This window comes from Carica papaya, chromosome 3 (genome assembly GCF_054855325.1).
Source record: "Carica papaya isolate Zhongbai chromosome 3, ASM5485532v1, whole genome shotgun sequence".
Taxonomy (NCBI): domain Eukaryota; kingdom Viridiplantae; phylum Streptophyta; class Magnoliopsida; order Brassicales; family Caricaceae; genus Carica; species Carica papaya.
The window spans coordinates 21255696-21279570 of NC_142311.1; the positions used below are offsets into that span (position 1 = coordinate 21255696).

At 31.6% G+C, this 23875-nt stretch overlaps 1 protein-coding gene across 4 annotated transcripts; it reads right to left on the minus strand.

Moving 5' to 3' along the window:
• Window positions 1–6359: 6359 nt before the first annotated feature.
• On the minus strand, window positions 6360–21207 carry LOC110812574 (beta-galactosidase-like). 4 transcript variants are annotated; one of them, XM_088216256.1, is made up of 18 exons: window positions 20949–21206; window positions 20724–20819; window positions 20478–20590; window positions 20338–20404; window positions 20132–20224; window positions 10557–10700; window positions 10350–10438; window positions 10016–10121; window positions 9823–9907; window positions 9566–9684; window positions 9110–9462; window positions 8411–8505; window positions 8207–8307; window positions 7995–8111; window positions 7541–7657; window positions 7232–7443; window positions 6842–7118; window positions 6360–6661 (listed from the first exon to the last, which is right to left on the minus strand). In XM_088216256.1, exons 1-18 carry the CDS (start codon window positions 21117–21119, stop codon window positions 6551–6553), a joined length of 2466 nt encoding a protein of 821 aa, XP_088072382.1. In that variant the 5' UTR covers window positions 21120–21206; the 3' UTR covers window positions 6360–6550. The 4 variants fall into 4 exon arrangements, with proteins under 4 accessions (XP_088072382.1, XP_088072383.1, XP_088072384.1 ...); XM_088216257.1 differs by lacking the exon at window positions 20949–21206 and having other exon boundaries at window positions 20338–20372; window positions 20724–20815; XM_088216258.1 differs by lacking the exon at window positions 20949–21206 and having other exon boundaries at window positions 20338–20372; window positions 20478–20577; window positions 20724–20814.
• Window positions 21208–23875: the final 2668 nt, after the last annotated feature.

The following is a 23875-nucleotide window of genomic DNA, read 5'->3' on the forward strand; positions in this document are numbered from 1 at the left end:
ATCTCTGCTCCTTGTCTCAACAAGACTTCTGTACACTTTTACTCCTCAAAGAACTTGAAAAAACAAAATTACCAAAAATGCTAATAGAAGAAAAGTCTAAACTTTCAAGAATTTCTCTCAAATTGATTGTAATTTGTGTGTTTATAACTTATGAGGAAATGCCTATTTATATTATTTTCTGAGATAATCTAGATGAGTACAAAACTCCTGGATAAATTAATAAAATAATGTTGAATTTTAGGATAATTACATAATAAAATATTTATTCCATCTCATCTAAATACAAAGAAATTAATTAAATAATTTTAGGGATAGAATTTATAACAAAATAATAATTAAAATAAGATAAGACTCATTTCATGTGATTTCTATGTAAAACACATGGAAAAATTAATTTAAGGATGTGAGATTTTAATTAAAAACACAAGTGATTAAAAAGTGTGTCCCAAAACTTTTTTAAAGTAATAAAATAACTTAATTAATTAAAAAGGTGGAGAACGGGCCGACCTGGTTTGGGCAACCCAAGCAAGCCCGCAGGTTGGGCCGTGGGTCGTGCATTGGGGCAGTCCCAGGCCCATCTATGTGGAGCGCACACATTCAGCCCTTGGGGCTTGCGCGCGAGTGGCAGGCTCTGCGAGTGATGCTGGCAGGCCTTCTGGGCCATGCGGCAGACCTACTGGGTCCGCCTATGTATGGGCCTTGCAGCGCACATGCGCATGCCACGTGCATGTGGGCTGTGCATGCTTGGGTCACGCGGGTTATCTTCCTCGAGCGTGGGCTTCTTACAATTCTTTAAACTCATTAATCTTACTTGGGGCTTAAATCCTTTGGCTTAAACAAACTTGTTCCATCTCTTAGAATAATCTCAATTAGGAAAGTAGACATGGATGAAATTATTTTCCTATTATGAACATTTCTATTTAAAAAATTAGAACTTACTTTTCTGTTTGAGTCGAGACCTGCTGGATTTCTCTTGGATGCAGATTGGCATCATTGACACCAAATTTGGGTTATCCAATATCACATCATGCCCTCCCTTCTTCAAAAAGATGCGTCTTTAAATCTCGACTTTTATCAAAAAAAGAATGGTCAATGATAATAATAGGAAACACACCATACTTCATCGGTATGTCTACTTTGTTGAGATATTTCATGACTTGATTCACAATTTCTCCAAGATTTAGATCAAATCTTCGTAGCCCACTTGCCATGATAATTATCTGTAAGAGAAAAACAGTATAACTATGCAAATAGTGATTAAGGTCAAAATGAATCTCCCTATAAGGAAGTACAATCAAACTTTCCTTTTCATAAGAGATATTCCTTAACATTGTGTCTCTGTTATCATGACACTCCTTTGTTTTTGCTTTGTATTTTTTCTCTTAATGGACCATCTTTAGCTATCTATCGAGCTTCTTTGATGCTTAATGGACTATTAGTTCCTCTTTTTCTTCCTCATCTATCCGTTGATCACATATGTCAGTCATCAAATCACTTTTTTTTCCATTGACTTCCTCTCTTCTCACCAGAATTTGTCACTTGGTGCAAATCTAACGGTCCCTATTTTCTATAAATAGGGACCCTCCCTTCGCCATTTCCTCATCACTTCCATTCCATTCTTCCATCCTCCTAGAGCTTAAAGAGGGAGGGAGTGATCTAAAGAGAAAGGGGGAGGAAAAAAAGAAGAAAAGGTGTAGAAAACTTTAAAGTTTCGATAAAAAATTTAGTATTTACTTTTAAATATCCTAACGAGCATTTCTAGAGCTAAATTATGAAGCTTGAATTTATGATTTTGCATGATTATGTCTAAACGAAGTAAATGTTTATTTGATAATGCATGTTATATGATCGTACATGAACGTGATGATTTGTATGTGATTTGAATGATATAATGCTTAAAATCAATTGCTGAAATATGAGAACATGATTAAACATGAAATAGTATGAGAAATATGTATCTGTATTGACATGCATAATTTATAAAATGTTTCATTAGGTTTTTTTTATCTCTGAGGGATTTCTATTTCTGCCCCATTTGGTCTGAAAAGACGTGAGATGACAGCTCTCTGTGGATGACGCCGTACCCTCTGACGAGAGTGGCAAAACAATGTTTCCGTGGGGGTCACCTTTGGCGAAGTACGGCTGCGGCAACAGTTTTTTTGATATGACAACTGTAGTTAGCATAGCCGTATCCATAGATCGTGTCATGATTAAACAAGCCGCAAATGTGCTGTTAGTTTAGCAAGCCGCAAATTTCTGTTATATCTAAATTAGTCATTCCATATGGGTAGCTAAAAATTCGTATCTACTATCAGTAGATGAAAGTCAGAATAACTTCACGAAGAAATGACACAAAAAACTATGCATATCATGATTTGTTTGATTTTTTCTATTATCAGCATGATCGATTTGATTGATTTGCCATGACATGATGAATTTGATATTTTTTAAAATAAATAATTTATTTTCATAATTTAAGAAAGGACTCTGATATGACTCTTTATGTAAGTATTAATGACGTAATTACTCACTTTTAAAATCTTATGATGTTATTTAAATATAATTTTTCTTACTGAGTATATAGAATTCACCCCTTTTTATGCCCCCCTTTGGATGAGGAAGATAGTAAGGAACCAATCGCTGACCTACCCTTTAAAATCTTTGAGGATCCCGTGGATCTGTATCTCAGTGCATGACTTTCACACAGTGAAATAAGCGACCATTTTTGTATTTTGATATTTTGTATTTTGTTTCTACTTCTGACCTCAGTTATATGTGTAATTGGAACTCATATATTTTGTAAGGGATTTGTAATAAATTGCTTTACTGCATACAATTAACTACTATGCACTCGTAATATGTTTCCGTATATGACATCCTTATATCTTAATTAGTAATTGGGATATCACAGATCTTACTACTAAAAAGAATTTACAAGATATGGTGTTCGAATTGGAGACACTTAAACTTTAAAGAAGCAATGCATCGTGTGTTGATCTTTTTATTTTTGACACAAACTATCTATCTTCTATTTTATAGGCACAAAAATTGGAGCTCAAACAACTGCTTGAACATTTGAAATATATGTTCTTGGGAGGATATGAGATCCTTCTGGTGATAAGTTTTAACAAGCTGTGTAGGCTATAAGAAGACAAACTGATTTAAGTGCTTAAAAATTGACAATGTCTAGCCTAGGACATTAAACAAGGGCACTTGATGGGAGGCAATCCATCCATTTTTCATAATTTCTTTTTCGATTTTTATTATTTGCATTAATGATTTCAATTTATTTATAATATTTTTCTCTGAGTTAATTGAGTTCTATGATGATTAGAGTGCAGGGACGAGGAATTCAAGTGTTGGAGTCGAAAAGAAGCCAAACTCTGGAATAATGGAATGAGTCTTGCCCAAGGCTTGTGTCACCATGAAAAGAGTCATCAGCCCATAAACAAGCCTTAGGCAAGGCTTGATCCAGCAGACGGACAACTTAGCATTGATAAAGTTTAAGAGTCGCGCACAGTAGTAGAATTAAATTAAAACGTGCATTTTTCAAAGATATAAAAGATATCTTCCAACTAAGATCTGGAGTCAAAAATCAAGAAAACAATATTATGAAAATCTTAGGATAAGCCAAAAATCAAGAAAAAAGATTCTAATCAACAAAAGGCAAAAACCTTAGTCCCTTTTTACTATATAAATCGTAGATGCCAAGCAGAATCATGATCTCTCTTCTTCTTAAAATTACAGCAATTGCTGCTTTTGCAATTTTTCTTCTTCTTCTTTCTTCTTTTTTCTGCTCTCCAAGAACTCAGTTCTGTTGAGAAGCCCACCATTAGTGACTGATTTATTTTTATTTTCCTAGGTGATAGATCTAGCAAACTCCAACAATGTATTTGTGAGATCTAATTGAATTAATTTGAGTTTTATTTTAGAATTGGTATTTATTTACTTCCTGCACCTATATATATTTGTTGTTTTGAATCCGTTTGAACAGGGTCCATCATACGAGAAAAGAAACCATAAACAGCTAGCCAAATCCCTTAAATCTGTAATTGTTTGAGTGGTTCTGGCATCAAGTAGCGATCAGTATCGTACTGAGGAGGTAAGTAATCTAGTTGACCAGTTCACGTGGATGAATTCGACAACTTGAATTTGGTCCTTTTAGCTCTCAAAGCTGTTGATAAGTTAAATTTTGTGGACATTTTCAGGACTGTTTGACAGCAAATAACTAATTAATGAACGCTTCTTTGTTGGTTTAAGAATAAGGAAGGATTCGTTTTCGGAACATTTTCGAAAACTATAACTAGTATGCCATATTTTGGGTAAAACATATCCTTGCATTTATGATCAACTACATTACTGGAGCTAGCTATTTCATCAACTAAGAATCTTTTTTATAATTGCTTTAGTATACTTACAGCCAAGAGTTTGTTTAATATTATTCTACTCATTGTTTATTGTATATTTTGCGTATTGAATTCTACAAAACCTCCCTTATTTTTTTTATTCGTTGGTTAAGAAAAAAAATTGATTTCCAATCCCCTATGGATTCAACCCTTCTTACTACTACTATAATATAATTTAATTGGTTAATTAAGAATTTGTTTTTGATAGATTCGACATCCACCAGGTAGATTCAAACATATTGATATGAGGTATCATTGGATTTCTAATGTTTTGGATTCTAAATAGCTTGAACTTAGGAAGATAGACACTGATGATAATGGTTTTGATATATGCACAAAGGCTTTACTAAGAGTGAACTTTGAAGTATGTTGTATGGTTGCCGATTTGGCAAACTCCTCCACATAATTGAGAGGGGGAGAATTGTTGGGTTTTGGGTTCCCTCTTATGTGGGAAAAACCCATGTTGTTTTGAGCCCACTTCTTTTAGCCTATTAGGGCTATTAATATTTTTACCCTATACCACTTTAACCTAAGTTACTATTGAGACAAGTTTTAGCTACCAAAAAGAAAGAGAACAAAAAGGGAGAGAAAAAGGGGTTTTTATTGGAAAAATTATATCCGACCAATTTCAGTTTTTCTAAGAATCAGACAATCATTCGTATTCCAATCAGAGTAAAATTTGGTGGACATTTAGAGGACTCATTGTTATTCATTCTGAACGGTGGAGATCGTTTTTTGATGGCTGGATTTAAGGTATTTTCAGTTCGAAATTAGTGTTCACGTTTTCTTTTCATAAAGTGATTAGTTTGACTTTCCTATATGATCGAATGGTCATTTGTGGTCTGATTGGGCTGAAATTTTAGTCTTTGATCTGAATGGTGGTGATCGAATTTGAACAATCAGAACCCATCTGTTTTGTGTGAACAGTAATTATTTCGATGATATTGCTCTATTCCTTTATTTATCTTTTATTATTTGATTGATTTGTTGTTGAAACTTTACTTGAGTATTATTGTGGTAGCTTTTAGTTGCTTTAAATATTAATTTTGATAGTAGATCTTTTTTACTTGAATTAAGAGATGTTCTGTGATTTTTATCCTTAACATTGAAAGAGTTTTCCACGTTAAAAATCCTTATGTTTTTCTGTGATTGTTTTTGTGCATCTTGAAGCATATTTTATTATATTTGTTTACTGAATTTTTTACTTAATTGTCACTTTTCATAAATTTATTCAAGCACTTCTCATCAAGATTGTTGTAGAAAATTGATAAAAAAAATAAAAAAATATGACTATAATGCTATTACTGCAGTAACCTTTTTTTTTCCTTGTATATATATATAGATCATTCTATATCTAAATATAAGCAACTGAGTTCTAATTAAAATTTAGGAAACTTACCTTCTTGTTGCAACCTTCCTCTTCGTCTTCTCCTCTCATTTTATTTTCTTACATTCTCTTTTCAGAGTGTTAGAGTCTTTTAGTTAAAACTTAACAACTAACTTAGATATAGGCTTACTCTTTCTATAACTAAAAAATTACTTAATAATTTATACTAAATTATAAAATAGTCCTATAAGTTTTTAATATAATTTCTCTTAGATTCATAATAAAATAATAATTATTTATTTTCTTAAACTGAGCATTATAGTAATAGCTCTATTACATCATACATCGACAAGTATAATTAATAGATATCTATAATTAGCTTTCAAATTAATTACTCATTGCTAACAATTTCATATAAAACTTCTAAGAGTTAGTAGTTTTGACTAAGACATTATTGTACCATTCCTTGGGCTCAAGTCATTAAAAGTTAATATCAGCCTATGTTTTTTATATTCAATCTTAATAACGTAATATCTATCTTGATTGTACCTTTAACATGGATTTTAATCTTATTCTTTTGAGAATTTATGATTTTTTGAGTTTAAAAGATTTTGCATTAGCACGTGTGACACAAAAATTTTATGCATCAATGGATGCTGTGGATATATACCAAAAATAAGTTATTGTTACATATATCAGACAATGGAGAGATTTCTTTATGTTACCTAAAAGCTGATTTTTCTTTGTGTTACCTAAAAGGTGAAAGGAATACAGAGAATTGAGTCCTTATTGCAAACAAACTAAGTCCAACCTTGGATCATGAACAAACAGCTTGTACTGCTAGCCTGTTGGGGATGATGTTCTTGGAGCCATCTCCAAATATTTTTTCCGATACAAAAATTGAACATTTTTCTTTACCAACACATTCCTGCAAGATCATAAAGTTCTTCCTGTAAATTGTACAATCTAGTTCATATATTAGAGTTCAACTATATATCTATTGCTAGATAGTGTTATAGCTTTAAAAGTAGCATAACTTAAAATGAATAAACATAAAGTATACTTATACGATGAATGTATTAAAGAACAAGCAAAAGAATAAAAGTACCTTTTGCACAATGGATATGGTATTGGCAACATTTGAAGAGCCCTCACGGAATGAACCGCATGATCCCTGCAGATCTCCAAAGCTAGCAAATTGGACTCCGCTGATTTTTAGGCCTCCTTGGCATGACAATTCCAACACGCTCTCTTCGTATGCATTACCGCAAATTGTTCCTATTGTTATTGTTTGGAGAGACACATTTGAAGGGTTTCCCCCAAATTCCTCAAACAAAATCAATGTATTTGTTTGATCATTAAGGAATGATCTCGGAACATGATACCTAATATATAAGATTATCATTCTTTTTAAAGTGTAACTATGCCTTTTATCAAAGTATTGTATCATCATACTTAAATGGCTTAACAAATTAATATAAGAGGGAAATTAATATACCATCTTTGGGAAGGATTGCCACAGTTAGACTCACATTTGGCTACTGCATAAGTTCCTCGGTAATTGCAGGTGGCACTGCAACCTCTGGGATTAGCTGTCTGTGTTACCCAAAATCTCCCAAGGCTGTTTCCGTTCACCCAAGCTTGTCCCTTCCCCATACCTTGCAAATCCAATACCATGGGATCTATCGCTTTGGATACTTTAAATGTGGTCTGTTACAAGGCAAGAGTCAATCTCTTAGTATATTATATATATATATATATATATATATATATGCATACATACATATCATTCAAGGAATATAAATACCTTATACCATGTCATGGGTCTGTTAATAGGGAGCTTTCCTGAGGTCTTCCAGGCATTACCAATCCCTTTTTCTGAGCTTGGATCAAACATCCTTTTCTCTTCTCCATCCAGGCCAACCTTTCAACACAATAATACTTTTAAATGGCACACTTCAATCATGTGTTTACCAAATTTTAAACATCAAACCCTCTAATCTCTACTTGTCAAAAATTACTTTTGAATTTTTTAATTTCATATATTAATTATATTCATATGTAATCATATGTAACCTCTACTGGAAAAATCAAAGTTTAAAAAATAGTAATGAAGCTTTATTTACAACGTTTAAAAAAGATAAAATTATTTTTAAAATCGTAACATATTTTTATCAATTATTTTAATATTATTTTCATTTTCAACAACTTCAATATCCTATTCTAGAGCCTAAATCTTCTATAGTTCTAAAATCAATTACCTTATAATTCCATGTGTTGGATGATAAATCTAACAGAGTAACGTTTTTGGAGTCCTCCAATTTCACCGGCCCTCCACGAATGCCATTAGGTTCCATCTCGAAAAACGAGCCATAATTCTGTCCATTTTCTACTTCAACTCAGATTACAAGCTCAACATAAATATATGTATATATACATACAGTTCACATAGTGGAGAAAGAGATATATATACCCTTAGGCCAACTGTGACACTAAGTAAACTTATAACATTTCTTCCATGTTTCAAGGAAACAGGTTTCTGGAATTGAAAACCTTTTTCTCCTATCTCATAACCTGTTCTCATTTGTGCCAAAGTTTAGAATTAAGAAAGAAAGATGTTAGTTAGTAACCTTATTTATGCTGAACTGATATTATATTATTGGAGAAATGTAATTACCGATTGAGATTTTATTGACATATGCATGAAGGATTTCTCCTGAAGAATTCACATAAAGACTTGCATTCTTCAATTCTGGTTTATTGACGACAGCACTATCTCAAGCAAAAAAATTATAGAAGTGAATAAAGCAAGATGGGTGCTCTAGTATGCGTGACTCTGGACATTCATTTTAATGTCAAATTTAGGTATCATATATTTGTAATCAATAATAACTCTATACGGGATCCAATATAACATCTCAATGAAATCATTTTAATGTCAAATTTAGGTATCATATACTTGTAATCAATAATAAACTCTATACGGGATCCAATATAACATCTCAATGAAATCATTTTAATGTCAAATTTAGGTATCATATACTTGTAATCAATAATAAACTCTATACAGGATCCAATATAATATCTTAATGAAATCATCAAGTTCATACATAGTTTAATACCATTTTTAATTAATTTAATAACTTTCTAACCCACAACCGGCTCATAGAAACACTAGGTTGCCTGTTACTTTGGTACTATTTATAATACATTAAATCCAAGTATTGTGAATTGAACAACTTTCAAACCTAAAAAAAATATGTTCCAGTTGAGGATCATAAAAGGTGCTACCTTTCTCACTATAAGTAAATTCTCCTAATTCAGAATAAGTTTATGGTATAACAGGATAAAAAATTTTTAGATGAAAAAAAATTACCTTGTAATGTACCATAAGTAGTCACTAGCATCAGAAGACGCTTGTTTTTGGTCAAGAAGCTGTGAAGCATTGAATCTACCTATGCCATTAAGCATGTTGTCCATGGCCTCGGGCGCCCATGTCCAAAAGAACGAAGGAACTAATGGCTTCTTTATCATGAGAGAAGTCTGGACGTTGACCTTGGCAGTATTAAAAACTTCTTTATTGCAACCATTAAGAATGCTTACAGACCAAGCTGGAACAAAATAGCTATTCCCATCCTTTTTCAAGTCAATATTAGCATCATTTGTTGTATTCAAATTGCTCAAGTAGCAGAATCTCTCGCCAGTTGCATTGTTGGTAAATGTGGTTAGCTGAAATTCAGAAAATCCATATTCCCATATCATCACTTAATTCTAAATAAATTTTTTTTGTTAATTTTATGCATTTTCTTTAAAATTTTTTATTGCTAATTACTTCGACTCCATTGCCCAAATCTTTTGTTGTTGCTGCCCCATTAGTGATGATCTTCTCTCCCAACTTAATAGCTGCATGTAGTTGTTTGAGATGTCCCCACTTTGGTTGTCTTGGATTGCCTTTACCAAAATTTTTTTAAAGAAAAATAATGACTGGTTAGAGTTACATAATGTAATCGAGGATTATATATATCAAACTTTTTTTGTTTGGTAAATTTGTTAAATTTATCAATTAAAAAATAGAGAAATTAAAAATACCATATTCATCAATTGGAGCATCATAGTCATAAGATGTTGTAATTGAGAGGCCTGATGTTCTACCAAAGTTGGTCCCTCCATGATACTGAAATTTGAATTGGGTACGAAAAAATATAAAAAATAAATTATCTTTAGAATAAAAAATGAACGAATTGATCAATATTCATAAATTCAACTATGAGAACAATCTAACCATATAATAATTCTGCAAGGCTCCACCCCTTTGGAAAAATCGTGCAACAGCAAATGCTATGTCCTCTGCACTTCTATGGCGGTCCTTGTCCCCCCATTTCTTGTACCTAAATTGATTTTTATTCACTTATACATGTTTAGATATTGGTGACCTTATTGACTATATAACTTTCTAATATTAAGTTACTCAACTTAATAACTGAATGAAATTATTAATAGCGATGCATTTTAACCCCAATAGAAGAGTAATCATCAATTATATTTTTTTCCGAGTGGATATAATAGAGATTTTGCACTAAGTAAATATAAGGTGTTAAAAAGGAGAAAAAGCTCACCATCCGATCCAGTTTTCAGTCCACATCTTGGGGTTCTTTGGATTGTTTGGCTTAAATGAGTCGCAATAAAATCCATTACATGTGTTGATCTACCAGAGTTCATAAAAATATTAATGTTTCATTATCACAATGCAATTCAATTAAATATGGAGGAATATATATATGTATATATGCTTGTGTGTGTGTGTGTGTGTATATATGTATTACCACAGAGTGAGGAGCGTTATCCTGCCTACACATGATCCACGGGACACCAATGTTTTGAGCAATAGCCATTTCTGCACACCAGTTCATGTATGCCACACCTGCCTCTTTATAAGGTCCCATGATATTCCCATACTCATTCTCAATCTGTACAAGAGTTCATGACATGCATTATTGGAGCCCAAAGTCAGAAAGCAAAGCATGTGATAATAGGTTAAGGTATATAAATAATGAAGTTAATCGCTTTTAATTTTCCACCTTCTTGTGCATTTTGCAGTCTTTATAGTCACATTACAACATATGATTGTTCTTATTTAAGTTTTTTACAATACTTTCACCATCTCGTATTACTTATTCGAAATAATCTCCGTAGACAACAAAAAAATTTAAAAGGAAAAAGAAATTTAGGAAGTTAATGTTATTTGGTCCACTTGATCTACTTGTCCATACATATATATATATATATATATTAAATAACAATAATAATTACAATTATTATAGAACATAGAAATTATTTCTCAAAAATATTTAAATGAGACACCTAATCTTTTACTTCCCTAGATTATCATAAGTTTATTATTCATAATTTTATCGATCTCTCGTTGATCACTTCCATATATAAGAGAAACACTTTTGCTTCATTTGCCTTTGTGCCTCACTTACCCTGATGTCTCTCCTTGTAGGGGTACCAAACATTAATCTATTTATGTAATGTTTTCATTCTAGTGCCTCTCTCACCTTATTGCATCTCTTTCTCGAGCACATATTATCCTTATTTGATGATAATCCCAAATGCCTCAACGCTCAGCTCGAAATAGAATCTTATCCATCTCTTAACCTTTAGTTATAGAAAAAATTATTACATAATCCTAAACTATGAATTATTTGAAACACCATTCTTTATCATTGATTAATATTAATTTTTTATAAGAGAAAAATTTATGTCTAGTAAAAATTTGAACCTACATTTATAGATATGCACATGAAAAATAATACTGCTTGAAAGAGGGAACTTTTGCTCTAAAACTAGATATCAACAAAGAATATAATAGGGTAACTTGGTCTATTTTGAAAAATACTTTGTCAAAATTAGGGTTCCATGATGATTTTTTTTTTTTTGTTACAGAATATGTTACCATAGTTTCATACTATATTTTATGAAATGAGAATCCAATATAGTTTTTTATTTGAAGAAACGGATTTGAAATAATGATTTTTAATACCTTATTTGTTTAAGATGTAATACCCGGACCCGCAATTTAGTCCGGAATTAATTTTAAAATTAAAAAATGTATAAAAATTTAATTTTAAAATTAATAAAATTTAATTTAATGTGGAATTATGAAAAAAAAATAGGTTGAGGACGAAATTAAAAAAAATTGGGAAAAAATGTTGAAAATTTGAGTTCGGAAGGTATTTTTAAAAGAAAAATTAGAAATTAGAGGGTCAGAACGCAATTAAGAAAAATTGCACCACATAGGACTGCCTAGTTAGCAGTCTTGACGAATCGGAGCATGCTGCGTGGCAAGGCACACTGACTCGGTGCCATGTGAGAGGCCACGTTGGCGATCTGCTTGCCTCGCGATCGAACGGCCCAGAAGCATTCCCGCGCGCGTGGATGATTTGGATCCGTTCCCTCCTCAAGCGCGATCAGACGGTCGCGATTAAACGCGATGAACGGTTCAGATTTGTTCCCTCTTTAAATGCGATCAGACAATCGAGATCAAATCGCGATGAACGGTACATATTTATTTTCTCTTTAAAGGCGATCGGACGGTCGAGATCAAACGCGATAAACAGCCCAGATTAGCGCGAGACAGATATAAATATTTCACATCACACCGAACTCAAACCCTAGCCGCCAGCCTTCTGCTAGAGAAGAAGAACAGGTCACCGGAGAAGGGAGTCGACTGCCGCCTGCCGCCGCGCTGGAGACACCTCTGAATGCTACAAAAGATAAAAATTTTCCTACCCACTCAGAATTTGATTCCGAGCACCTCTATAGCTAAATCAGAGTAAAAAAAATGACGGGTGAACCGAAAACTGCGGGCAAAATCTGGGGCCGCTGTCGCAAGCAAAACCTGCAACCGCCTCTGATGAACCCCTTCCTGTTTTCTGTTTCTTGTGATTTTTCTACCATTGTGTTCACCGTTATGTCTTTTATAGATTGACCAAAGAAAAAGGCCCAACTGTGAAGGTGAGTCGGTGGAGCCGCTGCACTAGAAAATTTCACCACCTATAGGTTTCTATTTTTTGACTTTTTTTGACCAACCGAGATCGCCTAACGTGTTCTCTCGTAGGGAGGTGTATAAAACTGGTTAAAACTGGCCCAAACTAACCAAAAGCGGCCAGGCCGAGGCAAACCACTACTGCGGGTGGCGATGCCATCGTGCCAAAATTTTGAAATTGATTTAAAAAGGTTTTTAATACCGATTTTGAATTTTTCAGGGTATTTTTAAGTACATGAAGCATGTTTTAATCTCCGCAAAAAAATTCAGAAAACCCAGGGATCGCTAGTAGGCGCAGTAGAAAGTTCGGTGTTTCAGATACCAATTCGGGTAAGAATCTCTCACCTTGTTCTCTGTTATAGAATTGAAGCTTAATAATTGATAATATAATATTTTATGTAATTTAAAAAACTTTAAGAATAATTACAGGTGACTAATAGAGCTAAAACCGGTTAGTCATTTATTTGTTATCTTGTGTAACTGATTGTTAAATTTACAGATTTAAATACATGATGATATACTGAAATAATTAAATAATTCAGTTGTGCTTCCTTGATATATATATTGCTTGTTTTACATGATTTACAGTTGATTTGTGAAATTAGAAATTAATTTGCAAATGAGAAATTGTTTGGTCACGTGAATTAATAAATTGTAGTTTTACTGGATATCTTGAGAGATAGTGGACAGACCAAGTACATAGGGAACCCTGTCGTAAATGTTGCCTCATACCAGATGGGGTATCGAGAAATGATATTTTTGGCGCTCATACCGAACGGAGTATGAGGACGGCCCAATTCACCCTCATACCGGACGAGGTATTGAGGGATGGTATTTTTGGCGCTCATACCGGACGGGGTATGGGAACGGCCGGTTAGTTGACAATGTTGGATATTTGTTCACGCGTAGTGGGACATCCCTATGGGCCCCCAAGGATACTAGTAGGTAAATAAAAAGGAAAAATTATTGCTCTTGCTCACTTGAATATGAGATTAGGATGTTATTTAAGTTATTGTCTCTATAGATCGATTTTAAAAATCTCGCAACGGTAAATATATGCAATAAATGCTTTTTCTTCATAGTAAATGAATTTACTTAAATCAAGAATTCCATTGGTTGTTTTTATAATTTTTTACCAACCTTCCTTTTTCCTATCGGTGAACAATATTATATTCTTATTAGACTAGTATACCTTACCCTTTCATTAACTATTTTAGATTAAGAGTACCAAGATCTAAACCCTGATCAACACGAGGGTTGTGAATAGTTCACCACCCGGACTCTCTTCAAAAGTTAGTGAAGGTCGTCTTAAAATGCTCAGTTATTTGCCTTTTATTTATTTTTTTTATTTTCGTTTGTTCTTTTAGAAGAGACATTCCCGTAAACCCATTGAGCATCCTAAATTATTGTGTAAGAAATGTAAATCTAAACTCTATTATTTCGCTTTCGCATTTTATTTATAACTTTATTTCCTTTAAGTTCTAGGCCTTTATATAAGACCTATTAGAATAACAGAAAGTGCAAGCAAATTCATGGATCAACATGTGTAAGTTAGCTACATTAGCATCTCATTTTTTATTTGCAAATGATAGTATTATTTTCAGATGGTCCATTTTTTATGATGTTAAAACTCTTATGAATATCTTATTAAAGTGTTTAAAAGCTTCATATTAGACAATTAACTTGTATAAATTGGTCATATCTTTCTCAAAAGGTGTTGGGAGACAATTAAGACAAGAGCTCAAAACCGTTCTACAAGTAGACATTGTTGGAAGACATGGTGTGTATATTAGTCTTCTAGTAATTAATGGATAATCTTTATGAGGAACTTTTAATTTTTTGGTGAATTGAGTTGCTAAAAAAGTTCAATAGGGGAAGATGAAAAGATAGTTCAAGGCAAGGAAGGAGGTGATAATTAAAGCAGTGGCACAAAATGTCCCAACACACATTATGAGTATTTAGCTCATCCCATACACCATTTACACCCAAATGGAGAAATCATAGCAAGATTTTAATGGCGACAGAAAGAAAAAGAGTGATGTATTTATTAGGTAGCATGGTCAAAACTATATTCCTTATATTTTAATAGAGGTTTGGGTTTTTGAGATTTTAAATGTTTTAATTTCACTATTCTTGCAAAACAAGTATAGAGGATAGTAAATATTCCTAGATCCCTTATTTTTAAAGTTATCAAAGCTCGATATTTTGTAAACTATTATTTCATATCGGGAAGGATAGAAAACTGACTTAGTTATACTTGGATAAGTATCTTAGCAGTTTAAGACTTATTAGAAGAGGAATTGTGATGGAGAGTTAGTAGTGGCAAAATATGGAGACTTGGACTCATAAATACCTGATAGTGGCTTAAAACGACATCACTATCATTTACTTTTGGATTGTTAAACTTGATGGTATACTATTCAATTCGAGGGATTTTCTATGTTTTGTTTTAGGTAGGATATAAGGATGAAATGAGAAAAAACAGTATGAAAAGTTTGTGAAAAGAGTCATCGGCCCAGAAATAAGCCTTTAGTAAGATTTGGGTCCAGTAGACAGACAACTTAGCATTGGGCAAGGCTGAGTAGATTTAAATTAAAACGTGTGCTTTTCAAATCTTGAAAAAGATGTCATTCCACCTAAGATCTGAAACCGAAAATCAAGGGAAAAATATAATGAAAAACTTGGGATAAGCCAAAAATAAGAAAAATGATCCTAATCGATAAAAGAAAAAAAACCTTAGCCATTTTCTATAAAGATGGCAGTTGACAAGCAGGTTGATCATCATGCTTCTTCTCGAGGCCGCACTGAGCTTTAGCGGTAGATTCCGCACTCTCTTTTCATCTTTTTTATTCTCTTTAATCTTTAAGAACTCCTTTTGTATTGAAATCCACCATGAGTGGCTACTTTATTTATTTTTTCTATTTGATAAATTTAACAAAATCCAACAATGTATTTGTGAGATTTCATCAAATTAATTTAAGTTCTATTTCAGAACTGTGCACCAACAAGAAATGGTTGAGCTACAATGAAAGGGTAAACATGAGAGAAAACATTTCACCTATAATTTAAATGAAACTACCCCCAAAATGTAAGGATTAAAGTATGTTTCTTATTTTTTGCAAGATAGGCACTTTAAAAATAAAGAAAGTCATGTGTGATTTAGGAGCATCAATAAATGTCATGTCTTTGTCCATTTAATTCAAGTTTAAATGCTGATCCATTAAAAAAAATAGGTGTTATAATTCAACTAGCCAATGGATCAATTGTTTATCTTAAAAGGGTTCTGAAGACGTGCTTGTCGAAGTTGATAATCTTATTTTTTTCTATTGATTTTTATGTATTAGATATGAAGGATAATAAATCATCTAACTCCTTTGATATTTTACTCAGAAGATCTTCTCTTAGTACGACTAATATGAAAATAGATGTGCAGGATGATACACTCAAAATATAATTTAATGGAGAAATGACAAAATTTAATATTTATGATGATATAAAGTATTCTAGTACGTGTTTTGTGTATATGGAGTGGATACTGTAAGTCTTTTAAGTCAAAAATATTTTAATTCAAGCCATGTTGATAAGCTGAACATTGTGTTTCTAATGACTTTGATGTGAACAACTTAAAAATTTTAGAAGAAGATCTTGTTGTTGAGAAGAATCCACAAGATATGATGTTCGAATTGGAGGCACTTAAACCTCAAAGGAGTAATGCATCGTGTGTTGACCTTCTTATTTCTGACACAAAATGTCTACATTCTATTTTGTAGGCACCAAAACTAAAGCTCAAATCACCACCTGAACATTTGAAATATGTGTTCTTGAGAGAATAAGAGACATTTCTGGTGATAAGTTCTAACGATCTAAGTAGCCTAGAAAAAGATAGACTGATTAGAGTGCTTAAGAACTGACAATGTCTACCCTAAAACATTAAATAGGAGCGCCCAATGGGAAGTAATCCATTTATTTTTCTCTTTCTTTCTTTTTTTTTAAATTTATTAGCAACAGTGATTTTAATTTATTTATAGCATTAATCTCAGAGTTAACATGAGTTCTATGGTGATTAGAGTGCAAAAACAGGGAATTCAGGTGCTGGAGTTGAAAAAAAAAAAACTCTCGAGCAACCGAACAAGCCTTGCCCAAGGTTTATATCACCTGTCAACACATTTGATAGTTCTCAAAATGTGATGTTTCCCAGTGCACCCCACCTCCAAGTCAAGTAACCAGGGGAGTTAATCTGTCACTTCATTTTTATTTTTCATTATTTACATCATATTGGGGACAATATATAGTTTAAGTGTGGGGGAGAGGCATTCTGCATTCTGCATTCTATATCTTGAGTAGCTAGTTTTCCTTTTTGGCATATCGTCCTAGGTATTTTGACATTACTTAATTTTTGCTACATCATACATGCACCTCCAATAATTTTTGACTCAAACCTTCACAACTACCTTTCTATTATTTTTAAACAACTCAAATGGGATATTTCAAAAATTGAGTTGCATTTATAACCATTTTCTAGGAACTATAGCTTATTTTTAATCTTTTTACACTATGAATGGTTATCTTTGATTATATATTAATCATGACTTGTTTGAGGGTTTCTTATTTAAAAAAAAAGAAGTAATTTTCTCTTATTTTTGGGTGAATATCAAAACTAAAAAAATACTCTTCTACAACTTATCCAGAATTATGTGCTTTGAATGAATAAATCAAATTGGCTATCATGTGATCAGTGAGATGGAGTATAAAACACATTCACATTAAAAAATATTTGAAGTAAAAGTGTGAGATAGAGCATAAAATACATTCACAATGAACAAAAAAAGAGAACACAAATAAAAATCTACTACTCTAGTCAAATGTTACGAGTAGTGGCTGGTAACCACTTGAGACTGTGACCAACTAAGCAATTGGGTGCGTTCATCACAAATATTTGCACCCATGTGAAAAGGTTAGTGACATTTCAAACAAACATAAAGTGCTCAAGCTTTTTTATTTTTGGCATGAATCAATTGCATGAATCCTTATATCTAGACAGGTTTGATAGCTGTTCTACTAGGTATTGAAAATTCTCCTCAATGAAATTTTTGTGTGCTAAACTTGCCAAATTCTCTCATGCCATATTTGGATGTTTTCAAAGTGGTTATTCACTGGTGTGGTTCCATAAAATTCAAGCCTGCAAATTACTACTTGGTGGTTATTCTTGCAACTTAAGAGTTGAGGTATAATATGCAGGTTACGATAAAATGATTGAGAGCAAGTGAGTTGAAGGTAAAGAGATGGGGATTGATGGATGTACTGTATGGTGCTTGAGGGTAAGCACAAGACAAGTGTGCAGGAGTTTGATGGTATCTTAAAACGACATCACTATCATCCATTTTTGGGTTGCTAAACTTGATGGTATGCTATATAATTTGAGATATTTTCCATGTTTGGTTGCAGGATAGGATATAAGAATGAAACGAGAAAAAATAACATGAAAAGAGAAGTTCTTCAAAAAAGTCATCAGCCAAAAATCAAGGAAAAAATATTATGAAAAACTTGGCATAAGCCAAAAATCAAGAAAAATGATCCTAATCAATAAAAGAGAAAAAAAACCCTAGCTTTTTTTCCATGTTATATGCTAGTATTCGATCTCATAAACTAATTATTAGTTTATTCCTCTTATCTAAGATACATTCCACTCTTACGATGGGTATAATATTTTTAGTTTTTCTTTAAGTCATTGACTACCTCCAAAGGTAATTATTTCGATATATACAAGGGATAGAGACTGTACTATCAAGATAGGGTACTATAAAATTTGGAATAAAATATGCATAAAAAATGTAAGCAGTTCCTTATAGAGCCACAAATTTTATGGAAGAGATTATGAATGACTCGAATATTCCCTAAGGTTAAACACATGATATAGAGAGTATGTAATACTACATTGCTAGTGAAGGTAAGATTGGGTAAAAAAAGAATTAATGTTTTGATCCAATTTGTTGTATGTATGGAGAAGAGAGGGAGACAATTGCATAACTTTTAAAGACTTGTGTCTATGCTAGTATTATATGGAAGTTTAATCTCCTCAGAAGCCACAATAAAGTTAGAATACCTTTTCTTTCTAGACTATAAAATGGTTTAACTATTGACAAGGTAAATAACAAGTGGTTCATGCTCATAATATAATGTTGGCCAAAGAACACATGAATGTATGAATGAGAATAAACTGAACCATATTTCTTTTTAATAAATCTCCATGACTATTTTTACTAGAGCATGAAACAACTTTATTGCTACAAGTGAGAATTTGATTGATACAAACAATGCATTGTCTATGAATTCTATGGTTGGTCGCATTTCCAAAAGTTATTTTCAAAATTAATGCAACTACTACACTAATTATTAAAGATCAGATGAGTTCAGGTGTTATATGCGAAGATTATAATGGCTCTATAATTTTTGTGGGGTTAAAGAAGATTCTATAGCATGCTTACGTAAAAGTAATAGAGGCTTTAACTGTCTGGTTCACTTTGGAAATGGCATAAAAAAGAGGCATTACTCATGTTAGTGGAAAGTAGTTCCAAACTAATTGTCTTTTTTGAGGAATCAAAAGGCAAATAATCTTGAAACATGGCTGATCATATGATGTTTAGCTATAAGCTTGTCTCTTTTGCATTTTTCTTGTATTTGGCTTCCTAGAAGCTTTAATGAAATTTTACACATTTCAGGTGGAAGGCGAACTATGACCCTGATTTTATTATATATTCTCAGGAGTAATTCAGTTTTTTGGCTCCTATCCTTCTACTCGATGTTGTTTGTCAAACATAAAGATTATTATGATTGAAATTTTTGTTCTAAAAGAAATGAATTCATGGGGAATTGTTCTCTTGCATTATTTAAAATTTCCTGTTTATATATGAGGGAAACATTTATAAAGAGGGAAACATTTAATTCAGTCTCTCAATTAAACACTCATTATTTACTTCTATTAATCAATGACAACCCTTGTTTTTAACTGTTTTAAGTTGGAAATTTAGTTACCATTGCGAATAATTATAAAAGTCTTGATTATCAATTAGGAAATGGATGAACATTATACCAACTAGACTTTAGAATAATTGGCCATTAAATTGGTAACTATTTGAACACTTTACATACACACTAAAAAAAGAATGAGTATTCTATTTATAGATAACCTATATTGAATTTATTACATGCATGTATAGACATCAATAAATTAGATCTTGTGATAAATTTACTGTATGAAGTTATAACAATGGCTAACTAATTATAAAATTTTTGTTTGAAAAAAAAAAGAAAAAAGAAAATCTAGAGCTGTAGTAATATTGAAAAAAGCACCTGGGCTAGAATTATAGGTCCTCCTTGTGGGGCAAATAGATTTGCATCCTTACATATGTTCACAATCTTGGTAGTAAAAATTTTCATTTCATTCTGGATAAAAACAATGAAAGTAAAACATAATGTGAAAATACTATTTTAAAAACTAAGTTCATATAGAAGAATATTAATTATAAGAGCTCATATAGAAGAATATCAATTATGACCTTATAAATCTCGTTATTAGTCCTAAGCTCGATCCCTGGCATATTTTTTAGCCAAACAGGAAAACCCCTGTCAATTAACATAAATATAATTTATCACGAATATTTTAATAATTTTAATTTTTAAACTGCAAAAATTTTACCCGAAATTCCATTCAGCACAAGCATAAGGACCAATTCGCAGAATTCCATATAGACCAGCCTGGTGCGTTAGCTTAAAAAACTTGACAAAGTCCAAGTTGCCTGTGAAATTGTACTACAACATCACAAAATAAATAAATGGCAAAGTTAAATAGATTTCAAGTTTTTTGTTCCACTAAACCAATTTCAAGTTTACACACATAAAATATTAATACATATATGTAAAATATATATTTATTAATTCAAACCTGGCGACGGCGTGGCTCATGAATATTCCAAAATATGTATGTTTCGATAGCATCTAAACCACCATCTTTTGCTTTTTGTATTAGATCTGGCCACATCTGTACAACGTGTTAAAGAGTAATATAATATAGAGATAATATTTAGAACTACATATTTTTTTGAATAAAAAAATAAATTTCAAATAAATGATCGAGATTTTGGATAGTTAGACAATAATTATACAATACCTGTGGGGTGCTACGAGGGTAATGAATTGCACCAGAGATAATAATCCGGTGGTGACCATCAATGATGAGGGAATTTGCATCATAACCTATTTGTGTTGCTGAGTAAGATGAGCACAAGAATGTAGTACCTAAAGTTATTGCAAAATAAATAATAATCAAGAAACTTGACATTTTAACACTTTGAAAGATGAGCAATGTTCTTCAGATTTTATAACGTGTACAGAAATTTAGTATTATAATTTCTATGGGTAGTAGAAATTAATAGCATAAAAGATATGAGGGTAAAATGTTTACGGGACCAGTCAAGTTTACTATATAAAGGAAAACCTGGTCTTAAGCGTTTAGTCAAATGTCTAAATTTAGATGCACCATGCACGGTTTTGTATGGGGAATGTAAATCGATGATAAATATTGCTACTATATTCAAGTATATCTCATTTAGATATTAATATATAACCTATAATTTTGTATTATAATTTATATTTATTTAAGATAAGAAATATAAATAATTCTCATAATAAACTAGATGTTAAGATATGGTACTTTTATGAAAAGCAAACGAATAGTGGATGACAAGCTTACTGAAAAAACAGTATTCATATATACAAAGGTTAGCCAGTATTTTATTGGTGATACATATGTGTCTCTATGTGTACTATATAGCTTTTCAACGTAAGTGTTTAGTTTTTTTTTTTTTTTTAAATCCCATATAATAATAAATAAGTAAATCAAATTTAGTTATAATAAAAATAATATATGCAAGATTATCTTTCAAAAATATTAATTTATTAATTTTGCATTTATAAATATTAATTATTATTATGTTTTATTATTTTTATAACCAAAAATATCAAATTGCATAATTTAGAATATTAAAAATTTATTGTCTTTTAAAGTTATTACCTATAAATTTAAACATTTTTTTTTTGTAGCTCTTTATATTTTTCTTCTTACTATTCTCTCTATCTCGAAAATTTACTTGATTAATACGTTTTTTAGTCATTTATATTCAAAGTATTGAAATTAATATTTTGAGTCTAATTTTAATGCTTATGTTTTTCAAATAATAATATTTGGGGAATCTAAATAATGATAACCATTACTACTATACTCTAAGTATTTATATTTTAGATATTAATATATAACCTAAATTTGTTTTGTAATTTATATTTATTTAATATAATTCAAAATTTCATCCAAGTATCAAATATAAGAAATATAAATAATGCTCCTATTAAAAATATTTAATTTTTTTTAGTAGCATCACAATATCAATATTTAATCCTAATTGATATGATTATGAACTTCATCAATTTTAATTCATATTAGTATAATAAGTTCATATATCAAATATAAGAAATCAAAATTACTAGCTTATCATAATAATTTTCTAAACATAGTATAATATAATTACTAATTTTGATCTTCTCATGAGGCTCTATAAATGTTTCTTTGTAGGCACACATGTGATTGCTTGCTTCATTGTCTAAGTACCACGAACTATGGTCATCATGATCTCCATCTTTTTGCACCAATAATAACCTATTTTCTCTTCATCTTGTTTATTATTAACAAGATTAACTTGCTCCTCCTTTTCGTTTGATATATCACAACATGCCCAAGCATAATTGTTATATCTGTGACATTTATAATGTTCAACATTTGACTTCTTAGACCCTCTATTATTGCCTCTTCCTCTTCCTCTCCGATAATATTTACTTGACTGTTGGTGTAAAGTCCCAACCCCATTTGGGTGAGTACGGACACTTGCACACTATATCCACCTAGTTGAACCAACATGCAACAAATTTATAATTTTATATACAGCCCTTGTGACCTAATAATTACTTTAAAATAAAAATACATGAGGCATTTTTATAAATAGTCTCTCTATTTATTTCTATTTTACTATACAAAATTTGAACCAAAGTTGGAAGGTTTCCTCCAAGACTCCCATGTTCTTGAAATTGATCCTGATCTCTCCTTATCTAAAATATACCAGAATAGAATTTAATGAGTTTCACATGCTCAATAAGAATAATTAGTCTCCTATGCTCTAGGCATGCAGTATACAACACATGCAATCATATGATAATGGAATTCATTAAAAGAAACTAAAATTATATATCAAATAAAGTTTTCAAATTATCATTTTCCTTTCTAAATGATTTTACTAGTGTTCTTGTTATTTGTGATATCTCAAGTGCTAATTAAGGCAAATGGATATCAGATACAGATTCAAAATAACGAGTGCATGATAAAATTTATGTAGCGGAACAAAATTATTACAAATCCCTTATAAATACATATGAGTTCCAATATATACATATACTGAGACCAAAAGTGGCTGCACAATAGAAAACATAACATAAGGACTACTTCTTCCACTATACTATTAGACTCATTAGAGTGTGGGACAGTCATGCACTCAGACTTGTTGATCAATGGGATCCTCATAGACTTCCAATGGTAGGTCAGCTTGTGGTTCCTCACTTTCTTCCTCATCTAGGTGGGGAAGCATGGAAAGAGTGAATTCCATATGATCAGTAAGGAAAACAGTATTAAATAAAATCATAAAATTTCAAAAGTTAATTATTTTAAGTTACCATTTACCCTCATCGTTTAAATATCTCACATTATAAAAGACTATTTTTTTATTAAAAAAAATAGTACGTTAATACAGATAACTAAACATACATCATACCAGATAATAGAAAAAATTAAATAAATCATAAAATACTCATATTTTTGTATCATGCCTCGTGAAGTCGTTAGAACTTTCATTTCTAATGGCAGATACAGATTTTCAATTACTCAAGTAAAATGAGCAGATCAGATATAGATACAATAATTTACTCGGGCCTATTTCCAACTGGCCAAACTATGGTATGATCTATGACCACGACCGTACCAGCCATAGTGGCCCT